Genomic DNA, 20,239 nt, shown 5'->3' on the forward strand with positions numbered 1-20,239 from the left:
GACATACTACCAAAAAGAAAAAAATTTAAACCAAATCATTATTTTGCATTAATTTCTTTGTAGCTGGGGGGATGCGCTGAGCAGTCATAGGGACTGCGCCTGCCTGCCCCGTGTACGTGTCTTCCTTTGGGGACGGCGAGGGCTCCCCACTGCTCTCCGAGCAGTAGATGGTCAAATTGCATCTCTGCCACGTGATGGACACTGTGATTTATGAGCTTGCACGCTGGCTCCCTTCACAAGCGCCGCTGGAGGTGGCAGGAGGCGTGGGGTGAAGTTCGGACCCAGCTGTTCCCCAGCAGCCGGAGCAGGGCCAGCCCTGGCCAGCGAGTGGCTCACCTCGGCCGATGCACTCACACTGCAGACACCTCCAGCCGTAAGCAACTGCCAGGTTGGTATTAGAAGCTGGGTTTTGCTAAGATGGGCTGTGATCAAGAGGTAGTTTCAGGTTTAAAGCTGTACAAGTAAGCCCAAGTGACAAAGTGGTTTTTTTGTAGGCTGGTATGAAATACTGGGACATGCAGGGCACAGATCTTTATTTTAGGCAAGGGGTTTCTTTGCAGCCACACCGGGTATTACTCACCCGTCTGCTCTCCTATGTGAGTCAGCTCAAAGAGCTGCCGTCATGAGACTGAACTGGAAACTGGTATTTCAGCACCCTCCTTGCTCACGGGCCATCGCTGTGCCACTGGGAGAGGCCACAACGGGATATGAAGAGACCCACGTAGCAGTGAGCAGGAGTGGGGACTCGTACCTGCCGACGGGGGATGCTGGATCTCACACCTCAGGGTGCAAACGGACCAAGATCCATCTCTGCTGCATCCTCCAGCAACCCGCCTGCGATTTCCTACGCACTTCCTTCAGTGTCCGGATACTGGAGCAAAAGGTATCAGCTTGGACTCCATGCATAAGCTCAGTTCAGCAAATCCCAACTTTCTAAACCTTTCATTTCCCTTGCTCAGTTTCAGTCTCTTCTCCTCCTCCATGTACTTTGCTCCATAAGGGCTGGGCTCTGCTTGGGACATGGTGTCCCTCCCCACGACAATATCAGCTGCAATAGTATTCAGTGTTTTGGTATGTTGGTCTGGGATCTGGGGGCAGTGGGGGTGGGGGGTGTCAGTGCTGCAGCTTTCTCCCACCGTCCAAGTGTGTGGCTCCATGGGGCTTGGTGGGCTCGTCAGGGGACTCTGACACACGTGTGGGGAGAGGTGGAGGCAGAAAAAACAGGGAGGGACCATTTTGGTGCTGAAGCTGGTTAATAATTTGGCATGTGCACTCCAGGATAGGCACGAAGGTGCTTAATATGAACCATGGGGCATGTCTGGTACCCAGGTGTCAGCCCCAAGTTCTTTCACCTTCACAAGCATCTACCCTGGTCCCTCCCTGGCTCACACATGTGCTGAAGGCCATGCTGCTCTGGACTCAGTGCCCCAAATCAGCAGATGAAATGGCCTTGACATTTGTGCCCCCCCTTTCTTGTCCCTGCAGTGAGAGCAGCCGCTGTCCCAACCCTGCTGAAAAGGGATGATAAATCCAGTGTCTGACACTGAATTCATCTCACCGGGAGAGGGAGGTGGATGAAATATTTGCTGTATACACATAGCACATGGCAGTGATGGAGAAAATGGTTTAAATCTGTCACAGGGTGCCCCAAGCCAAACAAATGGCATCCAGGTTAATACATGAAGTTTTTTGATCTTCCAAAGGACAAGCCTGGGGGGACTATGCTCTCCCCCTGCCCTGTGCCTGCACGCGGGCAGCCAGACGCAGCATTTGAGTGTAGGGATGGCATCCGGACAGGTCAGCCCTGTGCTCTGGGCCCCAGGGGGACGGCAGGGAAGCGGGGTCAGACACACCGTCCTTTCCCCTTTGAGACCCAGCCAGCTCCCTGGGGAGCTGGAGCAGCTCCACGCAGCGGCGGGCAGAGCTTGGCATCACAGTGGTGCTTCCTTGGGAGGGGCTGGGGCTGGGCGGTGAGGACCCCCCAGGGTGACCGAGGTGCTGACTGCCTCGTGGGTAGCATGGCCGGAGTCATCCTCACACGATCTTGCACCAAACCCGTGCTCCTGCTCGGGCTCCCGGGGGAAACGCAGCTTTCACAACGCCACGTAGGTGGCTGGAAGTCCCCTCTGCTCCTCCCAGAAGGACAGGGTTTGCCTTCTAAGATACCCCAAGTGGGGTAGGGGGTGCTGTGTGTCCCCCGCATCCTTCCCAGGTACCACTGCTTTTTGCTAGGCGCACTCAAAGCACTCAGGAGAGCCTGTGGAAGAAAAGATGTAGGTTTAGGGCAGAAATAACTAGCAGGCCCTGTAGCTGACAAGGAAGTGAACTGATCAACATCCCTCCTGGGTATCAAATCGCTGGTCCCAGAGCATGCAGCACCCGCAGGTCCCTGGGGGGGTGCCCTGGCTGAGCACAACTGTCCCTGAGCTCGTTTTGAAATCACCTTCATCTCCTCTGCACTGTGTTTTCACTGTATGCCTTGCCAAACTCTGGCAGGCACAGCCTGGTTTTGCAGAGTCATTGGACCCCGTGTTTAAAAGGAGAAGTAGGGAGGGACATGTTGAAATCAATTTTTTTACTATTTGCCAGTTCCCAGATGCGAGATTGAGATAAGAGTGAGGACAGGCTGCGGCTCCAGGATTATCAAACTGAGAGGTAGGGAGATAAACTGCTGTTAATGCTTGTAGAGGGTTCTTCCATACCAGGTTTTCCTTTAAAAAGAAGATGATACCCTTTAAAGAGGGCGATAATGCTTGTTCTTTGAGAGAGGTTTATCAGCAGCACCTATAACCCTGTGCACAAGGGAAAGGGTTTTCCTTTCAGATGAGTTGTTCTTAAAAGGGATGGAAGTGTTCACTCTATATCGTGCATATATATGGTACATGCCCCTGGCTAAACTCATGTTGTGAAGAGGTAGAGCTATTTTAGGGAATGCTGAGGTTCAAATACCACAAGATGTGTGAGCTCAGTGATTTTTGTGATTGGTATTTTGTGGAGCAGGTGGCTGCTGGTAAAACCCAGGGGAAAAAAAGGCTATTTGCTCTTAATGAAGCAGGATCACGAGATAACTCTCCCTTTGCACACACAGAGGCTCAAAACCATGCACAGAGACCTTCCACAAAGATCATCTTGGCCTCTGATGGGAGACACGTGCTGCCCACCCTGCCGGGCTCTGCCTGAGCATTTCCAGCCACAAACGATGCAGCGATCAGCTGGGGAACTTACAGGGAAAGTGCTATTTAACAGACACTTCCATACTGAAGGTGAACTTCTTTCTAAAACCTGCAAAACCCCAGCACAGCCACCGCCTCCTGGCTGGAGAATGATTGCGTGATGCTTAGCAATATTTATGATTGCAGTGGATTTTATTTCTTTGGTGTTACAAGGAGAAGGGAGGTGGATTTGAGATTTAACTCAACTCTTAGCAGTTGTTCCCTCTGTGCTGGTTAAGCAAAGAGGCATTTCTTTGACCTCTGTTATTTTTTGTTGGCAAGACGCAGTGAGCGGCTCGGGGATGCTGAGTTTGCGTCCTGCCTTTATCTCAGTGGTTGTTCTTTGCTAGGCCAGATTGTGCTTTTGCAATCAAAGCTAAAAGCAAAGATGAGAGCAATCACTGTCAAATGCCATTGTGCATTTTACATCTCTACTTTCCACTGACAACATTTTGCAGTGGAGCACGGTGCTATTGTCCCAAATCAATAAACAGCATTTGTGTGTGTCGAGGGAGAGGGATGCAGAATAGAAATCGGCTCCTCTGCCATGTCTCCCTCCATCGGCAAGGGAGGGAGGGTGCTTTTAAACTCTTTGCCCAAGGTGAAACAAATGCTAGGCTGGTTAAAGTCAAGGTTGACAGGGCTGGGTGAGCACCTCTGAGCATCTCTGCCAGTAAAGGAGGGGATGGGCACCCTCACCAGTCATGGGGCAAGGAGCTACCTCTGCTGCCAAACTGGGAAGCACAGAGAAAGTGATACCGCAGCCCTGTTCCTTGGGGCTACTGCGCTGGTGCCTGGGGACAGTTACAAAAGAGCCCTCCTGACATGGGAGAGAGCAGAAGTGTAACGAGCAGCTTTTGTCAGACCTCAGAGGATGGGGCTGAACAATCGCTGTGAGAGCAGAGATGGATTTCAGTTTTTCAGTGCCTCCTTGTAGCTCTGGATTTTTATTCTGTAGATTAGCTCAGCATCCCCCCCCGGCCCCTCCCCGTCTCTGGGAACTCACTGTGTGTGTGCTGTGCAGCCCCTCAGAACCCCGGTCCTGTGCTGGCTGACCTGGATAACGAAAACCACTGTAAACACCACCAGCCCTTTTTCCACCTCATGGTTCCCCAGCACCAGTGAACCCCTTTTGCTCCTACAGTGTTTCAGGGCAAAGGGAAGTTGTATCTCTCTTAAAGCAGCTAAAACAGTGCAACCTGCCTTAATTAAAGGACTAGATGATTGCAAGGATGGAAGGGACTGGCTGCCTGCCTCTCTCCCCATGCTCTCACAGAGATGCTGTTGCCAGCATCCTCCCACAGCTCTCTGCAGCCCTGGTTCGGGCCAGCATGTGGCGGGGTACCTCTGTGCTATTGGAGTCAGCTCTTCCCAGTGTCTCGCAGGGTAGTTAAGGGCACAAACTTTCCTGTGCAGTTTCCATGGTCATGGTTTCCTGTTTGGATTAATCAGAAATCCCTGACAGGCTGCACTGAACCTGATGTAGTGCCTCTGCTCTCGTGTTGTATCTGAATCATCTTTGTTTACGGCTTCCAGGAGTGTCTGGGGGCTGGAAAGAGGAAGACTGGAAAGACAAAAACTCCCCTTGATGGAGAGCGCAGCATCAGCCATGGTCCCAGTCCTGCTTCACCTGTGGGTCCTCAGCAGCCCCAGCAGTGACATGCGGGTCTTGAGCACAGGCTGATGTCCTTCCCTGGGCTGTGGGTCTGTCTGCTGAGCATCAGATGCTTGTGCAGCTCAGCAGCCCCCTCCGAGCCCGAGGGCACTCTTAGGTGCACATATAAGTACATTAGACATCCAGCAGCGACCCAGCTCGTCCCTCAGCCCTCTCCTGTGGCTCTTCCCGATGCCCACCTGTGCCTTTCCTCCCTCCCTCTTTGCCATCAGCTCAGGCGTTTTGATAGGGATCTTCGAGGGGAGGGCGCTGCTGCTGGTCTGTGATAGGCAACTGCCTTGACAGTTGCAATCAGATAAAGTGTTTACAAGAATGAAAGCTGACAGCAAAGCACAAGTTTTTAACTCCATTTCCTGCTGCTTTTTTTCTCAGTAACCAGCTCTGCCTGGACAGACTGTTTGGGAAAAAGGCCCCACACCCTTTCCCAGTGCCATCCCCAGCACTTGCGCTGCCTGCATCAGTTCTCGGCCCAACCTTGTCCAACGTGCTGGGGTGCTGCAGGGATTTCCCACCCTGCAGCTTTTGCACTGGTTTTCATATCCCCTCCATACCCCGGGGCTGAAAGTGACTTCTGCAGAGTCTCCGTCTGCGCTCGCATGGCACGATGGATCCCAGATACACATCAGAGCCCATATCCTCCATGCTGCCCCCACCCATCCTTCCCATCACCCTTTTCCCTGCTGGGCTTTGCCTTCTCAGGTCTGTTTCTGACCACTTGTTCCCAATTCCTTGCTCATAAATAATAGCAGGGACTGGATGTGACACTTTTCTTTTGTCCCCATCCAGTCTGTGCCATGAAGTTCCCATGGTTGAGGGGCTGCTTGCGCAGGACAGGGTGGTGGGAAGCAGGGCCATGGCGCCTGCGTTCCCATCTTGCTCTTGAAGGAGGCCTGCACATGTTTCCGCTTGTTAAAATGGTCACGGTGAGATAAGGTCTGTGGTTTCCTTTGAACACGTGAGTGAGGGGAAGAGGCGGCAGCAGCAGGCAGAGCTGCAGTCGCTCCCCTGCCCCACGCTGAGCCTCTCCCCGAGATGGATGCTGCTGGTGAGACCCCCATGGGGACTCTCCCTGGGGAGGAGAGCCCCGAGGTAGGTGGCCTTCATCTTGGGGGGCTGGAGAGTGGTTTTGGGACTGGGGAGGGTGTTTGGACTGTGAAGGCCCCAAGGAGGGGGTCAGGCTGGCTGTGCCCAGGGGACCCCAGGGTGCAGAGCTGGGTGCTGAGGCTGTAAAAGGGGAATGAGAGAAACATGGCCCAGCCAGGATGCTTGGCAAGGGCAAGCAAGGCATGGGGGTGGGGATGTGGGGCTACAACACCCATGCAAACATGCACCTGAGGGCTGTGTAACGGGATCGGCTGCAGCTCTGTGCTGGCACTGAGGGTTCCCTCTTAGCTCGGCTACAGCTTCTCAGCATCAAACAGCCCCTCTGGGCTCCCCGCTGCCAGCAGATCTCCCGAAGTCCTGCTCTTGGCCAGCCCAACCCAACTGACTTCCTCTGCAGTGGCCGGACAGACGGTGTCCCTGTGTGTGCCCCCGTGGAGATGGGACTCACAGCTCTGCATGCTCAGCCTGGTGCTGCTGGGAGCATGTGGGCATGATTCCCCGTGCTGGACTCCCAGCATGAGTCCTCCCCAGGACTTGTCCTCCTTCCCAAGTGTCACCATCTCTGCAGCCAAGCTGTCATCCCACACCAGTGACACTGCCACAGCTAACAGGGTGGGAGGGATGCTGGTGCCTGTATCCAGATCTGGATTTAAGCACTGCTCCTGGATTTGAGCTGGGCTCTTGGTGTGGGGATTAACAGCAGTAAACACATCCTGGTGGCTCAGCTCAGTTTTAGCTTAACCAATCCCATGCACATATGGGTAAGCATGAGGGTGGAAGAGTTGAATTTAGACCAGATGACTAGGGGATCATGCCAGCCATAGATTTGCCATAAGCAGATGCTAATGTTTCAGCCTGGGTTAGGGTTTTTTCCTGTTAGGGGGATCCTAAGGTCATTCTGGCACTTGGGCTGACCCACAGGTAGGCTCTGCCTTGACGGAGGGGGGTGCTGGAACCGTGCTTGGCATATGGCCTCAGCACAGAAAGGGCCAAACTTGCTTCAAACATTTCCATTATATTTTTTGGCGTCACTCCCTTGGACTCCCAGAAGCTCCAGCACTGGGAGCTGTAACAGATGGCACGGGGTCACTGGTCCCCCCTCCCTCTGGCTGGGTCACCCAGCTTGTGACAGTGGCAAAGTCACTGTCACCCAGCCAGGCCTCGCAGCAGGACTGAGTTGCTCAGCCGTGGTGGTGGCTGAATCCAGGCCGTGGTGTGAGAAGCAGATGCAGGACAGGCTCAGCCTCAGCGTCAGGGAGAGAACGGAGTGAGGGCTCGGGTTTGTCAGGGCAAAGGGTATTTTTGGTAGTGGTGGTTTGATCTCCCAGTTGGACCCATTTGGATCCAGGATGAGTGTGAAGTGACATTTGATGTGGGGGCCAACGGGGGCTGTGAGGGCAGCAGGACCCCCTCAGCCAGCACCGGGGCTGTGCCTCGTCACGCAGCACCATTTTAATTCAGTTTTCTTTTGGAAAGTAAATGCTATTGCTGATCATCCTTCAAGTGGGGAACGGACCTTCAGCTCAATGACGAGCAATGCACCATTGCAGCAGCGCTCATTTTTCTTGCTGCCAGGGGGACTCAAGTCATGAATCCCGATGGCTTTTTGGTGGCTCCTTGCCCACTGTTGTCTTGCCCAGCCTGCAGCTCCCTGCTGTGCTTTGGCCACCTGCCCTCTCCCTTGGCTAGTTTGCTCTCTAGCGTTGTCCTGCTGGGCCTGGCAGGTCAGCAAGCAGCTCTGTGGGGTGAGACATGGTTGACTGGCTTTTCAAGCCTCCTATGGGTCACCCCAAATTGCTGTTGCTATCAATTAACATGACTTGGAGGTGAAGACCCCGTGCTGCCCACTGGTGGGTGATGGTAGAAGTGGTCCCCTGGCCATGGGGCATTTGTGGGCTCTCATGGCATCCTTTGGGGCATCTCTCCCCAATGGGCTGTGGGTGATGCCACCTCTGCCCAGCCCTGCTTGGCTGCAGTTTCATCCTAAAATCATGCTCTACCACACGACCTGATGGGAAACCTCTCTGCTTCTCTTCTTTCTCTAGATGGATCTGTCTCACCGGTTTTCCAAGCAAGAGGTACAAGTGCGGCTCTGCCATGGTCTCCCTTGGTGGCACAGGAGGGGGTGGCAGTGCTGCTGGGGCTTGGGGACGTGGTCCCAGAGGTGGTGGCCAGGCAGGGCTGGATGCTGGGAAGCGGGTGACAGGGACAGGCAGGGATCTTGGGAGGCTGGCGGGAAGGGACACCCCACTAATCCCAGGGGATGCACGGAGCATGTCCCTGCTGGCCTGGTCCCACACAAGGTGTTGGTTGGTGGTCCCCCCGCAGCTGGCCCTGCTCTATGAGGAGGTCCTCTACACCATCTGGCACCGCCTGGGCAAGCCTGAGCACCACCATGTCGCGGACTCCCAGGAACTCTATGCCTATGTGCAAAAGGTGGGTCCCTACCTCCCCAGCGGGGTCCCCAAAACATGTCCCCTGATACGTCCACCCTCCTGGCTAAAGGAGATGAGGAACACTTGAAAGAATCTCTCAGCAAGCATCCTAAAAGACGTAGCAGCGGTATCCAGCTGGAGGGCTGGAACAGCTTGTGGCTGGGAAATATTAGCCTTAGGGGGAATTATTTATCTTAGGCTTGGGATGGTGGGAAGAAAGCTCTCCCTTGAGAGCTTTCAGCTGGTCCCCAGCCCTTCTGCTGGGCTCTGCTCTTCTCCTCTCCCCTCGAGCTGCAGCTGGCTCCTGGGAAGCAGAGGGAAGCCCCTGGCTGCTCTCCAGCCACTGCTAACAGGGCAGCATCTGTTACCGACCATGATATCTACAACAGGCGTTCGGCATGGATGCAGAGGAGCACAGCATCATCATGCAGCAGGTCAAGGAACTGGAGGTACGCAGCAAGATGGCATCTCCCCAGTATGCTACAGCTGAGGGGGGTCCCCATATTGGGATGGTGCTGGGGAGCTGTGGTGCCTCCAGCCCCCGTGTTGGGGTTTGGGGTATGGTGTGCTCCGGACTGTGCTGAGGGAGTTGCTCAGGAACTGTCTGCTGGCACAAGCAGCAGCTGATGATGCAATCCTTCTCAAGCCCCATCCTTCTGTGTGGGGTTGGTGACCCCACATTAAGAAATTTTTCTTTTGTTTCTTTTCTTACAGAGCCCAATATTTTGCCTGAAAGCAACCGTGAAGGAAGCCAAGGGGATTTTGGGTAAAGACGTCAGTGGTAAGTGGAGATGGGTGGGTGTCCCGGTCAGAGAAGGGACAGCTGCTGCTCCCGACAGTGACTTGCACGCCTCTGCCCTCGCAGGGTTCAGTGACCCGTACTGCCTGCTGGGCATCGAGACCAAGAGCCAGGACCCGGTCCACACCGACCACAAGAAGCGGATGAAGGCTGTAGTCAAAGACCTCATCCCCGAAGACCAGATCCATCGCACACAAGTCATAAGCCAGACCCTCAGCCCAGTGTGGGACGAGACATTTATCCTGTAATCTGCCACCCATTGGCTTTGCTCACTGGGGGCTGCAGGGGGTACCCAGGGCTCCTGGGGGGTGGATGGAGGGGTTCATTACTTGTCCCAACCAGGAGCTGGGGCTTTGCCGGGGCTACGCCCACTGGCGTTTACCAGACTTCTGGTCTACCTCATGCAGCAGGTCCAGGGAGGTGAAAAAATTCCTCCCTTGGGTCTCTCCCGCCATTTCCCCAGGTTGTGTGGGGTGGTTGGGGTCTCCCCAGGGAGGAGCCACCTGCCTGCAATGCCCAGCTGGCCTGCCTGCTTGCTGCTGGTCCCTTGGATGCTGCTCAAGTAACAGCATCCTGCTGGTGCCTTGCAGGGAGTTTGAAGATGTGGAGACGGCCAGCTTCCACCTGGACATGTGGTGAGCAGCGACACCCCCAGCCAGTGACCCCAATCCCTGGCCCTGAGCAGGGTCCTGCTTCCTGGGAGGGTCCCTGGGGTGATCCTTCAACCTGCACCCTTTAAAAAGCCCCAGAAACCAGCTGGGGACCCCTTTCCCCATCACTTTCTGCTGGAGCAGTGCACAGTGCAGGATGAGACCAGCATGAGCAGAGGCTTTGCCCAGGCAGGGCTGACCCTGAGCCCTGATTTTTATTTATGGAAAGAAGCCATGTGCTTGCAGATTTTGGTGGAACAGCCAATTTTGGGCATGATCTCAGTCCCGACACATTCTTCCCCCAGCACCTTCCCTTCTGTGCCGTCACTGCAGCTCCCTGAACACTTTTGCAATTTCCTGAATTTCCTTCTTTCCCCGGCGGTGGGTTTCACTACCCACCCTTGCAGGGACTCGGACATGGTGGAGTCAGTGCGGCACAAGCTGGGGGAGCTGACGGACCTCCATGGCCTCAAACGGTTGGTGTTGGCATGGCCCTGATGGCTGCCGAGAAAGTGGGTTTGGAAAATGCTTATTTGCCTGCTGGATTTTAAAAACTGCCTTTGGAAGGAGGGAGGGAGGACCTCAGGTCTGTGTCACCCTTCTTCGCCCCAGCTGCAGCTGGGTCATGGCTACAGGAAACTTTCTCACCCTCTCCTGCATTCATGCCTTTCAGGATCTTTAAAGATGCTCGCAAAGACAAAGGGCAGGATGATTTCCTGGGGAACGTGGTCCTTCGCCTGAAGGTGAGTGCCATGGTGCATCCTCTCCTCCAAGTGACTCCCCAGGTGCCAGTTAAACCTCGTGGGGTCTGAGCAGGATCCAGCCCCATGTCAGCACCAGGCTCACCCAGGATCCTGGCTCAGAGCTGCAAATTAATGCCAGCTCCTCCAGCGTGATGACAGGTGCCCTGGCCAGTCCAACATGTTTACTTGGTCGTTATATATCTTTTTTTCAATCAAATACTATAGTTACCCAAGACAGCATCTTTCTGCCCCGTTAATGCAGTGGGACCTGAGCAGGATCCCTCCCCAGGGAAGGCTGCCTGAGGCCTCACCCCATCTCTGCCTGTGTAGGATCTGCACTGCTGGGATGACCGGTGGTACCAGCTGGAGCCACGGACGGAGACGTACCCCAACCGGGGACAGTGTCACCTGCAGTTTCTGCTGACTCACAAGAAGGTAGGAGGGAACGGGGAAGGGGGTCCCTTTCCATTGCCCTGGCAGGAGGGGGCAGCTGCCTGTCCCTTGGGGCCTACCCTGAATCACAGATCCCTGTCCCAGGGCCAGAGGTGCCAGCACCAGGGTTTGCATGTGCTGGAAACCTGCTTGACTCTCCCCTGAGCTCCATGCCAGGACGGGGGGCCTTGCTCCTAGTGCTTCTGCACCCCTTGGCTTGGGTTCAGATAGGGCTCTCCAGCCCCATTCTTTTGGGGTTCCTGTGTCCCCGCTCTCTGACTGCATTCCCATGTGTTCGGGCAAATTATGGTTATTGCTTCTATGCCTTGTCTCTTTTCAGAGGGCCACCACGAGCAGCCGGACACAGCCGAGCTACACTGTCCATCGCCACCTCCTGCAGCAGCTGGTGTCCTATGAGATCCTTCAGCACCAGGTACCGAGGGGGAGAAGCCGTCCCCCTGCAGCTTGCGTAGGGTGAGGACTTCCGTTGGTGCCATGTGGTGGGGAGGAGGGTTATGATGATGCCCACCTGTGCCTGGCATCCTCGTGGGGCACCCATTCCTCTTGTGATCCTGCAAATACACCCCACCCCGGTGCCGGTCCCCCTCCTCGCTGAGCCCAGCTTACTCCAGGACACGTTACCCTCCTTTTGCATCCTCGCAGGCTGGCAGCATTTCCTGGGATGGGGAGCTGAGCCGACACGCCAGCACCGTGCTGTACCTGCACGCCACGCAGAAGGATCTCTCTGACTTCCACCAGGTCATGGCGTGAGTAGCCCATGCCCAGGGAGCCACGACGCAGCATTGGTGGAGGTCAAGGGTCCCGACACCTTCCCTGGGGCCATCTGACCGCAGCTGATCTCTCCCATGAGTTCAGTGTGGCTGGTATTGCCCCCTGCCCTGAGCACCACCAGCAGAGCCGGGTCCTCCCCCTGCAATCCCAGCTGTAGCTGTGGTGGGGGAAGCCCTGTGCTGGCTCTTGGGTGCCCCCCAGCCCCGGGGCATTCAGTAAAGCCTCTCCCTCCTCCCCAGGCAGTGGCTGGCGTACAGCAAGCTCTACCAGAGCCTTGAGTTCAACAGCAACTGCCTGCTCCACCAGATCACCAGTATCGAGTACCAGTGGGTGCAGGAGCGCCTGAGGCCAGAGCAGGTGAGAGGGCTCGGGTACCACATGGGGGGCAGAGATCAGGGAAACGTGCCCTGTGTACCCTACCCCGAGCCTCTCCTCCCATCTCCTTGGGCTGTTTCCCTCCCTGTGTTCCAGGAAGAGCAGGAGCTTATGGGGTACAGGGGTGCCAGGGCAGCTGGAGGGCATTTCTGGGGAGAACCAGACACAGAGACCAGGACAACCCATGGGTCAGGGAGCCCCTTTACCCTGAGGGTTTATTCCCTCTCTTCACAGAGAAACCCTTACCCTTTGCACCAGCATCCCCCTCCTCCATAGCTGCTATCAAGTCAATCATACCCCCTACGAAACTTAAATATGACCCCATTCCTAATTTCCCCACCTGTTTTCCGAAGGCCTCCCAGTACCATGCTGAGACTCCAGATTTTTAATGCATAGAAAAAAAGTTCAGACTCAAGCTCAGTTCAGCCCCTCCAGGGAGAAGTTACCCAAGGCATCAGAGGGCTTTTTCCATTCTTGGAGAAGGCTAGAAAGGAACAGGAGGCACCAGCTCCCTCCACCATGGTGCCACAGTCCTACCAGCATCTCTGTCCCCTGCTGAGGCTGACAGCACGTTTTCTTCCTTCTCCCTAGAAAGCAGAGCTGGCTGAGTCCTTCCAGTCCTTGCTGACTTATGGGATCTCCCTCGTCCGGAGGTACCGCATCATTTTCCCCCTCTCTGTCCCAAGGTCCACGGAGAGGCTCCAGTCCCTGCTCCGGTGAGTTGAGCACCGGTGTCAGCTGTGCACGGGGTATATGGCTGAGCAAAAACCTACCTGAGCCCTTTCTGCCCCCTTCTAGGCTGCTGTGACATTTGCCCTGGCCTGTCCCTCCTCCTGGTCTCCCCCTGGGGATGCTGTTGGGAGGGAAGCTCTGTTTGGGTAGCGTTTCTGTGGGGAGAGGTGGCTGTTTCTGATGGGCTGGTGCTGGTTTCACTCGAGGTTCTCGCTTTGCAGGGTTCTGGTCCAGATGTGCAAAATGAAAGCTTTCCATGAGCTGTGCGTGCTCAGCCCTGACCTCCCCCAGATGGTCTCCACAGCGCTGAAGGTAGTGGGGACCGGGGGTCTCACCTTCCTCAGCCCTGGGGAGGTGGGACCCTACGGCTCTCCCTTCCCATCCATCCCCTGCCCAGTGCCCACACCACAGCAAAGCCACACAGACCACCATGGCAGGGGGGAAAATAACCGACCCTCTTCAAGCTGGTGGCCCCAGCCTGTGGTTCCCACCACATGGAGCTGGATCCTGACCACACCCAGGGGACAGTGAGAATGAAGGGGGTGACAGGGTTGGCTTTACTCCTCCTGCTTCCCTGTCATCTCACCAGGAGTCCTCTCTTGCAGTCAGGCACGACGGAGTGGTTTCACATGGAGAAGCAGCACCTCAAGCCCATGGTGAAGGTCAGTTCCCATCTCTGCATCTCTGACATTATAAGAAGCAATTTCCTGGGCTTGGGGTGGGAGGCCCGAGGGCATGGGAAGATAAAATTGAGATGAGGCTTCTCCATTTTTTTGATGCAGTCAAGGCATTTGGGTTTTCAGCTTAGAAACACCATGAGCCATGTTACCTGCAGCCACTGAGGTGTGTTGAAGCTTAAGGCCTTGGTGCAGTGCTCAGGAGAACAGGAGGTGGCCCCCAGCCCAGCCATGTAAGCACAGGGTGACAGTGGATGTTACCAACAACTTCTTGGTGCTCCTAAAGCATATCTAATGATAGATTGCTACCCCACAATAACAAATATATAAAGTAGAAATAAATAGAAATAAAATGGATCAGAACAGAACCCAGGTCATCTCAGAATCACTGAGCATCCAAAACAAGCTGTTCCTTCCGTTGTAGAGCATGGAGGAGAATGGCAAAGCCTTGTCCAGACTCCTCCTAGAGGTGATAGGAGATCTCCAGCAGTGCCAGAAAATCTGGAATAAATTCTTCATCAGGTAGGTTTCAGAGCTTGATCTCTCCTCATGCACCTTCTCTAGGGTCACGAGCAGCAGGGCACTTTGATGTCTCGCTCCTTCTCTCTTGGGCTTCACAGACAGCACCTGTGGTCCCATCTCTGCCTCTTAGAGCTGTACTGTCCTTGCAGTAAGGGCATGGCCTGGGAGGCTTTGCTGGGCTGGGTTTGACAGGCTCCTGTCTCCACGTTTCTGTCTTGCAGCACCTTGAAGTTGAATCTCTTCTCCATCGCCTACCTGGAGCTGGAGAGCCTGGTGAGCAAGCTTCTGCTTCCCTGCACTCACAGGAGTAAGGTCTAAAACCACGCTGAGGTTTTTGGCCACCCTCTAGGTGGCGATTGGTTGTTGCAAGCCTGGAAAGGGAGCAAACCAGGGCAACTCTCCATCTTTCTTTGCATGCCCATGAAGTGACTACCATCTACTTACTTGGCCCAATGAATCTCCTGAAATGCCACCTAAAAGGAAGAGGAGTCCCCTGAGCTGACCCTTACCCCGTGGCTCCAGAGAGCCCCCAGCAGATCAAACTTTCCTGGCTGGACCCTCATTAACAGCCACCCTCCTTCTCTTGATCACTGCCAGGTTGCAGAGCATGTCCAGGAGCAGCTGCGTGAGGTCGACAGCAGCATGTCCAAGCCCACAGCTGAGAGCCTTTTCCAGCTCTACATGAACCTACAGGAGCTCTATCGGATGAAGAACTTCCTCCCAAAGAGGTATCTAACCCTGAAGCGAGGGAATGAGCAGTTAATTGAGAGGAACTCCAAATCCTTCCCATTCGCCTACATCACTACACACAAGACAGACAAGGCAGTTGGTGTCTGATGTCAATGTGAGCATCACCAGAAGGGTTTCAGGCTTGTCTCTGGGTGGGTTTGATGGAGATCTCAACTTCCAGACAAGGAGACATTTCTCCTTAGCACGGTGTTATGTGCGGACTCTGCCTCGGGGCAGTTTCTTGTATGTGAAAGCAAGGAGGGATGATGGTCCTGTGCTGTTGCTGTGCGGTTGGAGAAGCTGATGCCTTCATCCCCAGGGATGGACCTCTGGCTCTGAGCAATTTCCACCAGTGGTTCAAGGAAGCTGTGCCCCAGTGGCTGCAGAAGGCCTACACCATTGCGCTGGAGAGGGCACAGAGAGCCATCCAGATGGACCAGGTAACCCGGGGAGGAGAACATCTCTCTCTGCCCTTTGGGAACACTCCAGCTCCCTCCATGCTTTGCTGCTCTGCCTGGCTCACAGCACTGAGACCACCACGTAGGTGCCTCTTGCAGCCCAGGAGCAGGCTGGTTCCCCTCCCAAATCCCTCTCACAAAGGATGTGGTTTCCTGGACCAGTTGATCCCACCCTGGCTGCACACTGCATCCCCATGCCCCTTCCTTCTCTGCTCTCCAGCAGCCTGACAAGCTGATGAGCCTGCATTTGGCCATGCTATGCGCATCCCCTTCGCTTCCGACCTTTAGAAAGAGCGGAGGGGAGGCAGCCATGGGGCTATGGGCTCCTCACCCTGCTCTTCAGTGTGGTCCAACAATGCTGGGTTGGAGGATGGACAGCCTGATGCAGGTAGCTCAGTCTGCCTCATCTATCCTCAACTCTACTCCCCAAAGTGACCAAGTGATGACATTGGGATATATGGAGCTGATGATGGGCCACAGACCCCCAAAGACAGCTCTCCTGTCTGGGATCTCTTCTCTCCAGACAAGCTGAGTTGCATTTATTTCCTCTGCCCTCTCAGCTGACGCCCTTTGGAGAGCACAACAAGCACAGCACGTCCACTGTTGACCTGTCCACCTGCTACGCCCAAATCGTGAAGACCTGGCAGCAGCTCAACTGGCCAGACCCCGAGGAAGCCTTCATGATCATGGTGAAGCTCGTGGAGGTTTGTACACTGGGCCCTCACAGCAGATGCCATGCTCACAGGCATTCAGCAGCCAGAGTTTCCTCTCCTGCTCTTGGAGACGCGACTCCATGAATGGGGACAGTGCCCACACTATGTGGTGGGGTCCCTGGCACTGTGGTGGTCCCTGTGCTGCCCAGCTCAGTTCAGTTGTCTTCTCTATCCTGCAGGACATGTGCAAAATAGCCCTGATGTACTGCCGGCTCATCAAGGAGAGGGCTGAGGCTCTGTCGCTGAGCGAGCAGAACGAGGGTGAAGCAGCCAACAGGGTTGGTATCGGGACAGGGTCCACTGCTTAGGGAGAGGCAGAATTTGGCCATGGTTTTGGAGCAGAGAGGGAGAAGAGCACCCAGCCAACATTCTGGGTTTGGGTTTCATGGGGATCAGTTGGCCCCTAATAGCTGTACTCCTGGAAAATCAGGAGGGAAATGGTGTAAGCAGGGGATGGTGATGAGGATGAGGTTGAGGATGGGGATGGGATGGAGATGGGGTTGGAGTTGGGATGGGGATGAGGATGAGGATGGAGCCAGCAGGGGCTGTGGGACACCCTGAAGAAGACCCACCTCCCCCAGCTCTGCATCGTGGTGAACAACATCAAGCAGCTGCGGCTGTTGATCCTGAAGCTGCCATCACAGCTGGACTGGGTGCAGCTGGTGGAGCGCACAGAGGCCGTCATCGACCAGCAGCAGATCCAGCACACGCTGCATAACCAGCTCGACAGCGCTGTCTCCTGCCTAGACCATGAGGTCCGGGACGTGGTGCAAGCCCTGGCCACCAAGGTGACCACCTGCCACTGACCCCTCTTGCCTGGCCCAAAGTTTCATCTAAGGGGACCTGGAGCCCGTAATGTTCCTGGGATGGAGACAAGGTGAACCTGGGCATGAAGCTGGTGAAGAGGGCAATGTCTAAGTGTCTCCATGCATTCTCCCCAACAGCTGGAAAAAGGCATTGCCAGACACATCCAGGAGCTCTCATCTTCCAATGATACCCGGGAGCCTGAGGACGTAAGTACCTGGCCCAGCCCCTCCTGGACCATCTTTTTCAGGAAGCCATGAATAACCCTTGCCTACTTGGTGGAGGCTCCCATCACCCTTCCTCACCTCTCCCTACCCCACACCACTGATGGGGCCCAGACCTTCATATGCTTCATTTGGTGCCTGTGTCGGCAGCAGGACCAGACCAGGCACAGCCTGTCCATGTCCTCACTGTGGGAAGGAACTCATCTGAACTGTCCCCTCTGCCCTGCTGGCTCCAGCCAACAGTTCTCTGCTCCTCTCCTCACTGTGCCTTCCCCAATGCCTCTCTTCTCTCACTGCAGTCCATCATCCCACTCATGAAGTTCCTGGAGTCGGAGCTGCAGTATCTCAATGAGCATCTGGTCCAGGAAAACTTCAAAAGGTGACCAGGGCACTGAGGATGCACCATGGCAGATGCCAGCAGCATCACTGGCCCTCAGCAGGAGTGTTCCCCCAGCCCCACCGGGCTCAAGGACATCCCACTTTGGGGCTGGCTGCTCAGCCCAGCGGGATGAGCCGGTGGACTCTGGGGCTTTGCAAAGCCCCTAGGCTGAGGACCACATCCCCCAGCCCACTTCCCTGGACCCCCGCTCACAACCTTCATCTGTTGCCCCTGCAGCCTCCTCACTCTCCTCTGGCATCACACCTTGTCTGTGCTGTCGGCGGCCGCGGGGCAGCAGGTCCCCTCAACCCAGTGCTACAAGAAGCTGCACTGTGCCCTGAAGGTACCAGGGGGGGTAGGGGGTCCCTGGGGACAGGGGCGGGTGTTTGGATGCCAGCTAACAGCATCCTTCTCCCCAGAGCCTGGAGCTGTGCTTCTACGCTGAGGGCTGCGGGCTGCCACTGGAGACCCTCCACGCTGCAGCCTTCCTGGTATAGGGGGATGGAGATTGGGGGGTCCCCAAGGGTTTCCTTTGGGTGCTTTCCAGGGAGGGCATCCCCAGGCTGCAGACCCATCCCTGTGCTTGACTGTCACTTCTCATCCTCCCTGCAGTCACTGGAGAGCCACCTAGCCCTCTGCTCCTCCACCAGCCGCAAACTCATCCAGAAATACTTCAGCAACAGGATCCAGCAGCAGGTAGGAGTCAGTATAGTGCCCTCAGACCCTGCCCACATCCCATCCTTGCACATTCGAGGCTGCCTGGCCCAGCCTGCCAGTGGAAACATGGGATTTCCCCACCATCCTCCCAGTCCTGGGGCTGTTGGGGCTGGTTTTGCCTCAGCAGTGGGTTCAGTTGCATCCCAGAGGATGCTCATCACCCATCTGGTACCTAAAAATTCCTGCTCAGCCTCCAGCAAACCCCAGGCATCCCCTCCACGAGTATGCCAAAAGGCAGCACCCTTATTCTTGTTCCCCACTGCTCAGCTGGACACCAGCTCAGAGAAGTACGGGGCCGTGACAATCAAAGCGCTGTATCGCCCTTCGGAGCAGAAACTCCGAGTGGAAGTGCTCAACGCTGTCAACCTCATCCCGCTGGACTCCAACGGTGGGTGTGGGTGGGCTGGGGAGCCACCACCCCGGGACCCCTGTCCTCAGTCCCCGGTATGCCCCTGGGTAGGCGATGCTGGCAGTGCTTGGTGTAACAGGACTCTGTCTTGATTCACTTTTGCATCCAAGGAGGTGGAACTGGGGAAGACATGGGGTTATTGCATTGGTCCAGCGTGGTCCAGTGGGATGTGGCAGGCAGGACCAGGCAGGACACTGTGCCCACATCCCACTGGCCTTCAGTCTGCAGCACAAGCCAGCAGCTAGGCAGGCAGCTTTTTTCCATCATGCAAACCATGTCTCGGACAAACAAAATATGCCAGGGTGGCAGGGGACAGTCTCTCGTGTTGGCTGTTATTTGGGGAGCTCTCCAGGAGAGGTCACTCCTCTTGCAGCCACCCGCGGCCGATCGATGTGTGGGCAGGGTTGGGGATGTTCCCGCACCCTCCCAAGAGAGTGGACTGGGCTGGGGGTGGTGGTGAGGGTGCTCTGACCCCCCCTCAGCCACCCCAATGTGTCCGTCCACCCTGGCTGCGCTCGGCCAGCTGTGCTGGGGCGGAGGGGGCGGCGGGAGGGGGCTGACATCTGCACCCCGCCAGGCTCGAGCGACCCCTTTGTCCAGCTCACCCTGGAGCCCCGGCACCAGTTCCCCGAGGTGGTGGCCCGGACTACTCAGTGCAAGAGGAACGAGCTGCACCCCCTCTTCGACGAAGCCTTTGACTTGTATGTAGTGGCTGACACCCACATGCCCCCCCGTCCCAATCCCCACAGCCCCCCATGCTTCAGCTGACCCCCTGCTGTGGGGCTGCTGCTTCAGGAACTGGGTCCTGCCCTGGGATTTCACCCCCTGCACTCCACTGGGGGCTCAGTTGTGGGGTCCCACGGTGGCAGCTGGGGTAGGGGCACCCCAAACACTGGGGTCCTATAGGCTGGGGGGGGGGCTGTGCTGGGGCCCTGTGCTTTGAAGGGGTTGGGGTCAGTGCGGTGGGGGTGGGGGTTAGCTTCCCACTCTGGGGAAGCCCGTTTGGTCCCTGGAGGGAAGGTTGAATTTTGGGACCGGGTGGGACATGACCATCCCCTGCATCCTGTCCCCCTGCAGTTTGATCCCCCCCGAGAAGTGCCGGCAGGAGGGGGCCTGCCTGCTGCTGACCGTGTTTGACTACGACACGCTGGGGGCCAACGACCTGGAGGGCGAAGCCTTCTTCCCCCTCTGCCACCTGCCCGGCCTTGATGCCGATGAGGACCAGGCTGACACAGGACGGGTGCCCCAGACCCGCCTGCCCCTCACCCACCCCAAACCCAGTGGTACGTGGGGCTGAGCGGGGCTGAGCTCTGCCGAGCCCCCGCCAGCCCCATGGTGTGGGGAGGGGGCTGTGATGAGCATCTCCCACCATCACTCCCCTCCTCTCTGGCAGGAGACGAGATCCTCCGGCTGCTGGAGTCCAGGAAAGGGGACAAAGAGGCTCAGGCCTTTGTTAAGCTCCGCAAGCAACGAGCCAAGCAATCCAAGGAGAGAGAGTGAGGGAGGTGGAGGAAGAGGGTCCCAAAATGAGGGTGTTCAGCCAGTGGGACCCCAGCAGTTTTGCCAGTGCTGGAGCCATCGCCATCCACAAGGGCCAGGAGGACAGAGGGGGGGGTCCCTGTGTCCCCCCCCCCCTCCCAGCACCCATCTCACCCCCA

General features: G+C 56.3%; 1 protein-coding gene across 2 annotated transcripts; it reads left to right on the forward strand.

Annotated features, from left to right (window-relative positions):
* The first annotated feature begins 272 nt into the window (after window positions 1-272).
* Window positions 273-20,233, forward strand: UNC13D (unc-13 homolog D). Of its 2 annotated transcripts, XM_026861048.1 has the most exons (33): window positions 273-388; window positions 653-883; window positions 8,037-8,069; window positions 8,320-8,427; window positions 8,816-8,875; window positions 9,141-9,207; window positions 9,292-9,469; window positions 9,816-9,860; window positions 10,283-10,351; window positions 10,549-10,618; window positions 10,949-11,053; window positions 11,391-11,483; window positions 11,714-11,817; window positions 12,082-12,199; window positions 12,809-12,933; window positions 13,171-13,261; window positions 13,555-13,611; window positions 14,051-14,148; window positions 14,370-14,421; window positions 14,746-14,876; window positions 15,197-15,317; window positions 15,896-16,039; window positions 16,228-16,326; window positions 16,630-16,836; window positions 16,993-17,061; window positions 17,376-17,455; window positions 17,693-17,798; window positions 17,875-17,946; window positions 18,068-18,151; window positions 18,440-18,560; window positions 19,105-19,282; window positions 19,659-19,864; window positions 19,975-20,233. In XM_026861048.1, exons 3-33 carry the CDS (start codon window positions 8,037-8,039, stop codon window positions 20,079-20,081), a joined length of 3,198 nt encoding a protein of 1,065 aa, XP_026716849.1. In that variant the 5' UTR covers window positions 273-388; window positions 653-883; the 3' UTR covers window positions 20,082-20,233. The 2 variants fall into 2 exon arrangements, with proteins under 2 accessions (XP_026716849.1, XP_026716847.1); XM_026861046.1 differs by lacking the exons at window positions 273-388; window positions 653-883 and adding an exon at window positions 5,915-5,976 and having other exon boundaries at window positions 19,159-19,282.
* Window positions 20,234-20,239: the final 6 nt, after the last annotated feature.

The sequence above is a fragment of the Athene cunicularia genome, assembly GCF_003259725.1.
Source record: "Athene cunicularia isolate RWA chromosome 18 unlocalized genomic scaffold, athCun1 chr18_part1, whole genome shotgun sequence".
In the NCBI taxonomy this organism is placed as follows: domain Eukaryota; kingdom Metazoa; phylum Chordata; class Aves; order Strigiformes; family Strigidae; genus Athene; species Athene cunicularia.

Coding starts and splice junctions, on each gene's coding strand:
- UNC13D (XM_026861046.1), top strand. CDS start 5,920: ATGGATGCTGCTGGTGAGACCCCCATGGGGACTCTCCCTGGGGAGGAG. Junction 9,208..9,291: donor TTTGGGTAAAGACGTCAGTG/GTAAGTGGAGAT, acceptor CTGCCCTCGCAG/GGTTCAGTGACCCGTACTGC. Junction 9,470..9,815: donor TGGGACGAGACATTTATCCT/GTAATCTGCCAC, acceptor GGTGCCTTGCAG/GGAGTTTGAAGATGTGGAGA.